We start from the raw sequence: 11,998 nt of genomic DNA on the forward strand, positions 1-11,998 counted from the left end.
ATAATTTCATTAGCTTTCACACTCTCAGAGCAGGTATAGGACAAAATCTCTCATGAATTAGCATTGTTTCTCATTCCAGCAGGTTCTTTTGAACAATTTGTTTGACTGTTCAGGGACATTCAGAGATGTTGCATCCCATTGTATTTTTAAATCTTTGTGGCATTGTACGTCGGGACTCTTTGTCTGTATACAGTACAATGAGGGTTTGGATAGATGCCTGTGGTCAGCCCGTTTCCCCCAGCTCACACACTGAGGTCCTTTCCTGGTGACAAACAGACCTTTTTTCAAATGTAACAATGCAAATTTTATTTTTTGCACATTTTGTCATTTTTGTATACAAATTATCCAGAGGTAAGTGGTTTTCCTTGTCTGTTTTATTATATTAATCAATGTAATGGTTATGATGTTGTAAAATTTCATTAAATGAGTGAGACATTTTATTGTCATACCAAATTAAATAATGACTGTATAATGAGGATATAAGGATAGTCCAGGATAATTGAGACATTTTTTTTTACCAGTCACCTAAATGGCAAAAAAGTGTCAAAATTTACCGAAATTCACCTCAATGTAGATGACACAAATAATCAAGCAATTAGATTAACCTTAAATACATTTTAAACATGAAACATGCATGATGAAATACTTACATGAACATAAATCAACATACTGGCATCACAAATTGAAATTTTCTGAAATATTGTTTTTAATTTGCCTTTTTTGTGACGGAATAGTTCACACAAAAATGAAAATTTGCTTAAAATGATAGCCTTAGGACATTCAAGATGTAAATCTGTAGGAACAGATTTGGAGAAAATACTTACATTTTAAAGTGGATTTGTTTTGGGATTTGTGAAGTGAAAAACTATAAATAATAATTCATGAACTGGAGTCATGCTGTAGATTATATTGTTTTTATCAACTATTTGAACTCTTATTCTGACGGCACCCATTCACTGTAGAGGATAGTTAGCAAGTGATGTAATAATGATGTAGTGATGTAAAATTTTTCCAAATCTGTTCAGATGAAGAAATACACTCTACATCTTGGATAAGTAAATTTTCTGCAAATTTAAATTTTTGTATTTTTTCAAGAAATACAATTTTATATAATATACTAAATAACAACATAACAGAAAATCTTTGCTTTTCCACTGTTTACTTATTTCTTCAGATTAAAAAATGGCAGACTGGTCAATTCTGGGCCGCTTTCTAGCAGAGGTTCAGAATCATTCGACGGTCATCGGTAAGATCTGGCTGACGGTGCTTCTGATCTTTCGCATCCTGCTGGTGACCCTTGTTGGAGATGCCGTGTACAGCGACGAGCAGTCAAAGTTCACCTGCAATACGCTGCAGCCGGGCTGCAACAATGTCTGCTATGACACTTTCGCCCCTGTCTCACATTTGCGCTTCTGGGTCTTCCAGATTGTGCTGGTCTCAACACCTTCCATCTTCTACATCATCTACGTGCTGCAAAAAATCGCCAAAGACGAGAACCTGGAGACAGAGAGGGTCCAGGCAGAGGCTAAACACTCCGTGGGAGACTATTCTGGGCAGCTGGAAGGGGACGGTGTCAGATTGGGATATGGACAGCAGGGAGAAGAATGGAGTGGTCAGGATGAGGAAAGTGTGGAGCAAAGTCTCCTGCAGGATGATTACGGAAAGGCCGGCAAGGATCCAACCACACTCTCCAGTCAGGTTCTCCTCATCTATATTGTTCACGTCTTGATCCGGTCCATCCTAGAGATCATGTTTCTTGTCGGTCAGTACTACCTGTTTGGATTCGAGGTGCCTCATTTGTTTAGATGCGAAACGTACCCTTGTCCGACACGGACTGATTGTTTTGTGTCACGAGCCACTGAAAAGACCATTTTCCTTAATTTTATGTTTAGCATTAGCCTGGGTTGTTTTCTCCTGAACATTGTGGAGCTTCACTACCTCGGATGGATCTACATTTTCCGCATGTTGTGTGCTGCCTGCTTCCTGTGCATCAGACCAGAGAGGGAGCTGTATTCTCAACGCAACCCTTTGCTGCTACGCCTCAGACATTCAATGCGGAGCAGGCTGGTCCTGCAGTCCCCCACAACCACCTTGTCTGAGGAAAAGACGGGGACGGCTTACCTTTCACATGGCCCAGCCATTTCCTTTGAGACTGACTCTACTCTTGAATGCACCTCAAAGAGGAACCCAGAGGAGAGGGAACGCATGAGGCTGAAATTGGCCAACATGGCTAGATTTACTGGCAAAAAGTCTTGGTTGTAATGTGTATTGATGATTTTTATTTTCTCTTGTTACATAAGCTCATTGTAAATTTCAGTTTAAGGCCTGCTTCACACACCCTGACCATATTAACAAGTAACGCAGTTCTGCGTCCAAGAAGCACTGAAAGTCAACTTTTGGAGCACTTCATGCTGAAATCAGCAGAAAACATCTTTTGAAATAGAAGCTTTTGAATAAGATCAACATAAAATGATGGAGTGAATTATTTGTTTGAAAAAGACACGTGTTTTTAAAAGAAATACTTTAGGTAAACTTACTTAATGTAAGAAATTATGTGAAAATTCGGCCTAGTGTACTGTGCTAATATGAGGGAATTTTCTGTTTTTTTGATTTTTAGATTTTTGATAGGTGTTTCACTTGAATTATGCACTGCTTTGTTTTTTAGGGTTGTCTGTATCTGTCTTTCTTCTATTGTAGTAACCCAGTAAATCATTTTGAGTGTTTAGCTCAAAATGAGCCCACAGGATATGTGAAACAGGCCGAAACTATTAGTGATTGAATATTATGTTGTGATCTTGTCAGCTGAGCTTGTTGTTTTGTCATGTAGTAACGTTCAGTGCCATTTTGTGTTTGATTCAAATGCTTGCAATGCTTGACCTAAAAAAGTTTAACCCTTTTAGAGCTTTTATTATAAATCAACATGCGCACCTTTCAAAAATTTTGAAATGTCATAAAATGAATATTATATATTCAGTTAAATGTCCAAATATGATCATCACATTATGTATATTACATCTCCTGAATTGTATTATTACCTTACTGTTTTTTGAGATAATGACTATGATTTATTATTTATTTCTTCGTGACACTGAGACACATGTAACAACAACTCTTGGGCCAGTGCTTTATCTGCGAATGTAATACTTACCTGCACATAAGGTTGATCTGAGTGTTTATTTAGATTTATATGCAGTGCAAATGCTTCTGTATATGCAATGCACAGTGAGAGATTGCTTGACACTCAGTTTACTTTTTAATGTATATACATTTTTATTTTTTGAGACATTGAAAAGTAAATATATTTTACGCTGAACTTCTCTTAGATTTCATAATATTGTTTCTTTTAAGAATAGGGCATATAGTATCAGACAATTCCACAATATATTATAAAGCATCACAACTGTTTTCAGCATTGATAGCCATAAATGGTTCTTGAGCAGCAAATCATTGATTTCTGAAGGATCATGTGAAAATGAATACTGGAGCAATGGCTGCTGAAAATTCAGTTTTCCCATCACAGAAACAAATTACATTTTAAAATATATTAAAACAGAAAATAAATGATTTAAAATTGTAATAATATTTCACAATATTACTGTTTTACTGTATTTTTCATCAAATAAATGCGATAATAAGAGGATAAGAGGTTGTGTACGCTAACAGGTTTTGTCCATCACCAAAAAGAGAAAAGAGCTCTTAACATAGAACAGTGCATGCTTGGTCATAAAAAGATTTACAGAAAAGGCTTGTACTACTTTCATAAGCTCATTAGAACATGGAAACATAAAACCAGTGGCCTATTTCACATTTAGAATGAAAAAAAAGGAAAAAGAGAAACACATAAAATGATAAACAAAAATATTAACTTGAATTTAAAAGATACTGAGCACTAACAACAAGAGCTGACCTCCTCAGCCACTGACTTCTCTCCACCAGGCCATAAGGGGGCACTGTTTATTTTAGATCCCATTTTAACAGCTTCATTCTGAACGCTGTCCGTCCCGATCCTCTTCTGGATTTCAGAGGCCATTGTTAAAAATGCCTTCTCTACGTTGTTTGCGTTCTTGGCACTTGTCTCCAGGAATGGGATTTTGAGTGACTCAGCAAATTCCTGTAAACAGTGCAAATGAAAGTTCAAATATTTGCTTGGATCTCCCATTTTTGTAGAACAGACTTTACCATAAGTTTGCATTAGCAGAGGGCTTACCTTTGCTGTGGTAAAGTCCACCACCTTTTTTGAGGCAAGGTCACTCTTATTACCGACTAACAACTTGGAGACATTTTCACAGGCGTAGCGATCAATTTCTTCTAACCATTGCTTCACATTGTTGAAAGACTCCTATAAAAGCAAAGTACTTCATTAAACATTCTCTATATCCAAAATGTTATAACATTTTGTAATATTTAAAAGTATTACCTGCTCTGTGACATCATAGACAATTATAATCCCATGTGCCCCTCGATAATAGCTGGATGTTATTGTTCGAAATCGCTCTTGCCCTGCTGTATCCCATCAGGACAGAAAAACATGAAAAAATGTTACAAAAAAGCACAACACATATGTTGTTTGCAAAAAACGAGAGTATATCATTCTTCCTCCAAGCATTTAGGGCCTTTTTGCCAACACTTAAGTGAGTGGTGGTTAGTCAGTTAATCATCATATTATCAGTTTTTGTCACTTTACAAAAAGAATTAGATTTTAAACGTCTTGTTGCAGAAGCGTTTGTTTAAAACAGATCTAATAATTACATGAAACAAAAAAAGCAACACATGCCTGACACAAACCAACTAAGTCTGAATATGAATGTATATAAATGTATGTAATATCTATACTCACAATCTGCAGTTTAACAGTCTTCCCCTCCATTTCGATAGTTCTGATCTTAAAATCTACTCCAATAGTGCTGATGTAGCTCTCTGTATAGGTGTCATCCTGTTAGAATAATTGTGTGTCATCAATAGAATCATCAACTCGTTTCTTCCATGACAGATTCTTAAAGAAAATCTTTTTTTTTTTTTTTTACATTGATAAAAACAACTGGTATATAGATTTGAAACATCATGATAGTGAGCAAATAATAGAAAGAATTAACATTTTTGGGCCAACTACTTTAAATGATTCACTGAAGAAATTTTAAACAGAAAATTGTGGGTAAAATATGTCGCTTACAGCAAACCGTAGAAGTAAACATGACTTTCCTACACCAGAGTCCCCAATCAGCAGCAACTTGAACAGGTAGTCACTGAGAAAAACATTATAATATTATTAATATGTCACCGTACTGGGCATTCATGCTCAATTTAAGCTGCATTTTTATTTACCTATTATTTTTGGGCAAAATTGATAATACTAATATTAATAGCACAAATTAGAGGCCTCCTCTATTCACTGCAACTTAAGAAAGTCTGTCGACTGTTAGCAACACAATGCACTGTAAACAACAACAACAAAAAACTAGCACCGCAACAATGTAGACAAGCAATCTCGAGAGCCAAAACTACTTACTACTCAGGATTCATCCTTAGGGTTATTAATAGCAGGATGCTGTTTAAATGTCTTTCAGCTTAATTATCTTTGTTCAGCTGGTTTCTGTCCTTGAAAATGCAAACAGCAACAACCGTGGCAATAGTGAACCCAGATACTGCTCCATCATTTATTCACGCCTTGATCAGGTTACAAAGTGGCCATTGCCTGTTTTTTAAAGTTGCAGGCCTGTAGTAGTGACAACAAGGGTGACAGTCATGGCATACAGAAACATATATTGATTTCTGCTAAATTCTGAAGACACAAAGCTGTCCATGTATTATGTAACTGTACCAACCACCCAACATGATGTTATTGTAATGTCAGAACAAGTAAATCACTAAAAAAGTAAAAACAAAACAAACAAACAAACAAAAAAATTACAAACCACATGAAATTCATATTAACAAGCAAGAAAAAAAGTGTAAACCCGAGACAATCACCAGTAACCTGGCCAAAACCTAACTTGTAATAGCACACTACTGCCGCTAGAGGACGCTGAAGAATGAGATAATCCACTCACTTCATTATTGTTGAATGTTAGTCAATGCAAGATATTCCATTCCACATTTAAAATGAATTTGTAAAATTGAATGTCGTAATTTTTGTAAATAATATTTTTAATAAGCAAAGATTTTCTCACAAAAATAATCTGAAATAAATAGGCGTATGTTTTTTTTTTTTTTTGAGAAAAGGTGGCTGAAGCTTAAAGGCTTGACAATGATTGAAAACATCACCACAAATGATGAATTAATGTACATCCCAAAGTACTTTTTTGTATTTTTATATTTTAGGATGCACCCTTTATGACTGTTAGGCTGAACATTTGAATGTTTGAGTTTTTACAATTTGAATGTTTGAATAGTTTGAGGCATACATTTTCAGGTCTGATGATGTTACACAGTGTTGTTGCTAGTTTTATTATTAAATGATTTTATTTTCATACTTTTGTTTTTACATTACAATTGTTTGTATGTTAAAAATGTCATACAGTCATACGGAACAGTTATGGCAATAATCTCGCTGCAAACAGATACAGTAACAACAAAACAATACAGGCCAAGAGATCCAAGAGGGCCAATTATTGTGTTCCCTAGACTTTAATACACTCAAGAGGCTTACTGAAAATACTGCAACAGAAAATGACTTCATGAAGTCATGTATTGCTTTTCCTAATGATTCTCCCTACAATACTTGAAATGATCCAAATGTTCATTCTTTTTTATTTCTTTTCAGGAATTCCATAGAGTAAGACTTTAACTGTTTACAGGCCTACATGCAGCACTTACTGTATAAATGCACATGACATTAACATTTAGAAACAATTAGTTCCACTCAAAGAGGTCTAATGTGCTTCGACAGGGAAATTTGTTTGCATTCCTATTCAACTCAGTTGCAGACATGGCCTGGTAAATGTCTTGAATGCTTTACTTTATAATCACTAACATGTTTTGAGTCAATCATGTGACTGATCATTCTGTATGACTCCTTGCAGCAGACGGGAAAAAGAGTTTGTTTTACACTGTTACTAAGAAGCCACTCTAAAAATCAGTTATGAATAAAACAAAGGAACAAACAAACAAACAAAAAAAGCATTTCATCAAAGTACATGGCTATTATTTTTAATTGTTGTCAAAGTAAAAAGATGCTTTCTGGGCTCAGATGTGTAGGTGTATGCCTGGTCTTAAAATATCTTATAGCGTCTATCAAGGTTTTCATAAAAACAACAACAAACACAGCATGTTGTGTCAATTAGGAATTTTTATTTTATTTAACGACACGTGAAATTGTAGCAAAAATGACAGTGATCTAACAACCGTTATTAGCAGAATACATTAATAAATGACAATTGACACTTAACATAAATACTTAAAGAAGTAAAACAAAAATAGAAACAGAAAATAGTGTAATGAAGACCAAGTTCCAGTGAAATACTATATTTTCACAATCCTCTATGATGCCTTTAAGTCCATCATTTTGGTGTGACTGATTGGCAATTTCTTTCTGCAGAGGACGAGGTTGTGGCGGGATGCATCTGAAATACACAACGAAGGCCAAAAGCAAAAATGGACAGAATGTGAGCCCTTCCCAATGTTAAAAGAAAAAAGTTATATACAGGTGCTGGTCATATAATTAGAATATCATCAAAAAGTTGATTTATTTCAATAAATTCCATTCAAAAAGTGAAACTTGTATATTATATTCATTTATTACACACAGACTGATATATTTCGAATGTTTATTTCTTTTAATTTTGATGATTATAACTGACAACTAAGGAAAATCACAAATTTCAGTATCTCTGAAAATTAGAATATTACTTAAGACCAATACAAAGAAAGGATTTTTAGAAATCTTGGCCAACTGAAAAGTATGGACATGGAAAGTATGAGCATGTACAGCACTCAATACTTAGTTGGGGCTCCTTTTGCCTGAATTACTGCAGCAATGCGGCGTGGCATGGAGTCGATCAGTCTATGGCACTGCTCAGGTGTTATGAGAGCCCAGGTTGCTCTGACAGTGGCCTTCAGCTCTTCTGCATTCTTGGGTCTGGCATATCGCATCTTCCTCTTCAAGGTCAGGCAAGTTTGCTGGCCAATTAAGAACAGGGATACCATGGTCCTTAAACCAGGTACTGGAAGCTTTGCACTGTGTGCAGGTGCCAAGTCCTGCTGGAAAATGAAATCTGCATCTCCATAAAGTTGGTCAGCAGCAGGAAGCATGAAGTGCTCTAAAACTTCCTGGTATACGGCTGCGTTGACCTTTGACCTCAGAAAACAAAGTGGACCAACACCAGCAGATGACATGGCACCCTAAACCATCACTGACTGTGGAAACTTTACACTGGACCTCAAGCAACATGGATTGACCCTGATTTCCAAATGAAATGCAAAATTTACTTTCATCAGAGAACATAACTTTGGACCACTCAGCGTCAGTCCAGTCCTTTTTGAAGCGAGACGCTTCTGACGCTGTCTGTTGTTTAAGAGTGGCTTGACACAAGGAATGCGACAGCTGAAACCCATGTCTTGCATACGTCTGTGCGTATTGGTTCTTGAAGCACTGACTCCAGCTGTAGTCCACTCTTTGTGAATCTCCCCCACATTTTTGAATGGGATTTGTTTCACAATCCTCTCCAGGGTGCGGTTATACCTATTGCTTGTACACATTTTTTCTACCACATCTTTTTATTCCCTTCACCTCTCTATTAATGTGCTTGGACACTGAGCTCTGTGAACAGCCAGCCTCTTTTGCAATGACCTTTTGTATCTTGCCCTCCTTGTGCAAGGTGTCAATGATCGTCTTTTGGACAACTGTCAAGTCAGCAGTCTTCCCCATGTTTGTGTAGCCTACAGAATTAGACCGAGACACCATTTAAAGGCCTTTGAGGATGTTTTGAGTTAATTAGCTGATTAGAGTGTGGCACCAGGTGTCTTCAATATTGATCCTTTTCACAATATTCTCATTTTCTGAGATACTGAATTTGGGATTTTCCTTAGTTGTCAGTTATAATCATCAAAATTAAAAGAAATAAACATTTGAAATATATCAGTCTGTGTGTAATGAATGAATATAATATACAAGTTTCACTTTTTGAATGGAATTAGTGAAATAAATAAGCTTTTTGATGATATTCTAATTATATGACAAGTACCTGTAAAGTGTTGGGATAGCTTTAATATTTTTTTGTGACTAGGTATGTTTATGCATAAACCCAAGTGATAATTTCATTACATTACATTTACATTTAATCATTTAGCAAACACTTTTATGTAAAGCGACTTACAAATGAGGGTAATAGAAACAATCAACATGACAAAAGAGCAACAATATGAGCAACAATATATAAGTGTTGTGACAAATCCTGGTTATTTTATAATAAAGCAGATGGAAAAGAAATAGAATAGATAGAGCTAGTGTTAGAGGTTAAATTATTATTATTATTTTTTAAAATAATAATTTAAAAGAAAACAAGTAGGTGGAATAGAAATAGAATATAGATTTCTGGTGTTAAATTATTATTTTTTTAAATCTAACAATATGTATTATAAATTTAATGTCTCTGTTACTACTCAGTGGAGAAGAGGAGAGAAGTATCCTCAGCTTACAGAGCTGCTCACACTTACATGTGACCAAAAAACTAAAAAAGAGAAAAAAACATATTTGTTTGGAAACCAGTTACAATTTTAAAGTTAAATTTGTGTTTAAATTAAAGAATGAAATCATTTACCTGTTTAGAGTGTGTTGACAGTCTGTGTAGTTGGATGGCTGAGCTCCAGAAAATCAGTAATGAGGAGCTTTGAGAGTTACAGATTTAAAAAAACAAAAAGGGCGGGAATAAAGAACCCTATACTCTAACACAAAGAACATTTTCAGCGTAAAAGGGTTCTTCATTATGCTATGGTTCTAAATAGAACCGTTACTGTACATGTAAAGAACCTTTAAAGAACCATGTTTTTTTAGAGTGTAGTTACAGACTCTTCCAACAGGGGCAACCTGGGCTATGCTACCAGTAACTTTATACAACATTTAAAGTGACCTGAGGCTTAATTCACTTACTCAATTCAGGGCCTTGGTCTCTACAGTCTTAATCAACCCACTGCAGCTTTCCCTTGACCAATGTTTCTCAGACTTAATTAATATGTTTCCTCTCTGGTCTTTAGTCCCAGTAGGGTCAATGTTTTCATGGTACATTGACATAAGTCCTGACAAATCCTGGTTATTTTAAAATAAAGCAGATGGAAAAGAAATAGAATAGATAGAGCTAGTGTTAGAGGTTAAATTATTATTATTATTTTTAAAATAATAATTAAAAAGAAAACAAGTAGGTGGAATAGAAATAGAATATAGAGTTCTGGTGTTCAATTAATTTTTTTTTTAAATCTAACAATATGTATTATAAATTTAATTTCTCTGTTACTTACTCAGTGGAGAAGAGGAGAGAAGTATCCTCAGCTTACAGAGCTGCTCACACTTACATGGGACCAAAATACTAAAAAAGAGAAAAGAACATGTTTGTTTGGAAACCAGTTACAATTTTAAAGTTAAATTTGTGTTTAAATTAAAGAATGAAATCATTTACCTGTTGAGAGTGTGCTGACAGTCTGTGTAGTTGGATGGCTGAGCTCCAGAAAATCAGTAATGAGGAGCTTTGAGAGTTACAGATTTAAAAAAACAAAAAGGGCGGGAATAAAGAACCCTTAACTCTAACACAAAGAACAATTTCAGCGTAACAGGGGTCCTTCATTATGCTATGGTTCTAAATAGAACCGTTACTGTACATGTAAAGAACCTTTAAAGAACCATGTTTTTTTTTTAGAAGAACCATGTTTTTTTGGGCAACAGGGGCAACCTGGGCTATGCTACCAGTAACTTTATACAACATTTAAAGTGACCTGAGGCTTAATTCACTTACTCAATTCAGGCCCTTGGTCTCTACAGTCTTAATCAACCCACCGCAGCTTTCCCTTGACCAATGTTTCTCAGACTTAATTAATATGTTTCCTCTCTGGTCTTTAGTCCCAGTAGGGTCAATGTTTTCATTGTACATTGACATAAGTCTAGAGAATTCTGAATTCCTATAGACCTGTGTTTCACATTATGGCACAATTAAAGGCATCTAATTAACTTGACACTCCCAAATCTAGGTCAGGTAGCTCTATATTAATGTACTTAGAGTAGAAATATATTAATTGAATCAGACTGTATATAGAAAGGAGATGTCCACAATGTGTAGTAAAATGGGGTTATTGATACAGAATTATATATGTAACCGAGCTAGTTCAGTCACTCCCACTAAATTTTTCATGCTCTGCATTCTCATTACAACAAATTTTGTTAACTGAAAGTCTCACAATGATATGTATTAGTTCACGGTAGACATATTTAATAAAAGCAAAACTGTTAGAAAGTGTTTTCTTGGTAAGAAAGTCTCAATTTGTTTAAGAAGTTTTGGTAATGATTCAAAAATGATTGAGATTGAGAACACTTGCAAGTATAGGCTGTGTGACATAAATCCCCAAGGTTTTATTAGCAACAGTGTTTGTACTGTAGTTAGGGTGTTGGATAACTGGTGAATTTTCTTGAAGCACTAGAGGTTTATTATCAAAGGGTTTATTGAAAGTGACAAAACAAAATATAGAGGCCATTAATAGACTCTCCCACAGGTCTCATCAATCAGACATTTTAAGGTGATGAAATGGTCTGGTATTTGTAAAAAATAAAAAAATGCTCAATGGCAAATATATGCCAGGGTAAGTATTTCATATTATTCTTATTTGCAGTAGTCTCAAATTTAATGTACTGATTGAGTTAAAGTATGTAGATCTTTTATATTCCTTTCTTAATAATACAGCAAAAATAAGGATAAATATAGGCAGTTTTGGGGATAACAGATTGTGAAGCTAGGCTAGTAGCTTATTTGAAGTTAGGTTAGTATCAAATATATCACTATTTTTTCAATGCCATATTAAT

At 35.0% G+C, this 11,998-nt stretch overlaps 2 protein-coding genes across 2 annotated transcripts; one reads left to right on the forward strand and one right to left on the reverse strand.

Annotated features, from left to right (window-relative positions):
• Nucleotides 1-1,182: 1,182 nt before the first annotated feature.
• Nucleotides 1,183-3,506, forward strand: LOC109076276 (gap junction delta-2 protein-like). The gene has a single exon (XM_019092003.2). It carries the CDS (start codon nt 1,183-1,185, stop codon nt 2,260-2,262), a length of 1,080 nt encoding a protein of 359 aa, XP_018947548.1. The 3' UTR covers nt 2,263-3,506.
• A 6-nt stretch (nt 3,507-3,512) lies between these two features.
• Nucleotides 3,513-5,989, reverse strand: zgc:171927 (uncharacterized protein LOC100124616 homolog). The gene is made up of 6 exons (XM_042739752.1): nt 5,507-5,989; nt 5,171-5,243; nt 4,839-4,933; nt 4,418-4,514; nt 4,208-4,339; nt 3,513-4,111 (listed from the first exon to the last, which is right to left on the reverse strand). Exons 1-6 carry the CDS (start codon nt 5,518-5,520, stop codon nt 3,890-3,892), a joined length of 633 nt encoding a protein of 210 aa, XP_042595686.1. The 5' UTR covers nt 5,521-5,989; the 3' UTR covers nt 3,513-3,889.
• Between the last annotated feature and the right edge of the window lie 6,009 nt (nt 5,990-11,998).

This window comes from Cyprinus carpio, chromosome B15 (assembly GCF_018340385.1).
Source record: "Cyprinus carpio isolate SPL01 chromosome B15, ASM1834038v1, whole genome shotgun sequence".
Lineage (NCBI taxonomy): Eukaryota > Metazoa > Chordata > Actinopteri > Cypriniformes > Cyprinidae > Cyprinus > Cyprinus carpio.

Excerpts from the sequence above, each read along its gene's own strand:
- LOC109076276 (XM_019092003.2), top strand. The coding sequence starts at position 1,183 with ATGGCAGACTGGTCAATTCTGGGCCGCTTTCTAGCAGAGGTTCAGAAT.
- zgc:171927 (XM_042739752.1), bottom strand. Across the intron at positions 4,515-4,838 it reads AAGACTGTTAAACTGCAGAT|ATGGGATACAGCAGGGCAAG; the intron begins TGTGAGTATAGA and ends TTTTCTGTCCTG. Across the intron at positions 4,340-4,417 it reads TCTATGATGTCACAGAGCAG|GAGTCTTTCAACAATGTGAA; the intron begins GTAATACTTTTA and ends TTGCTTTTATAG.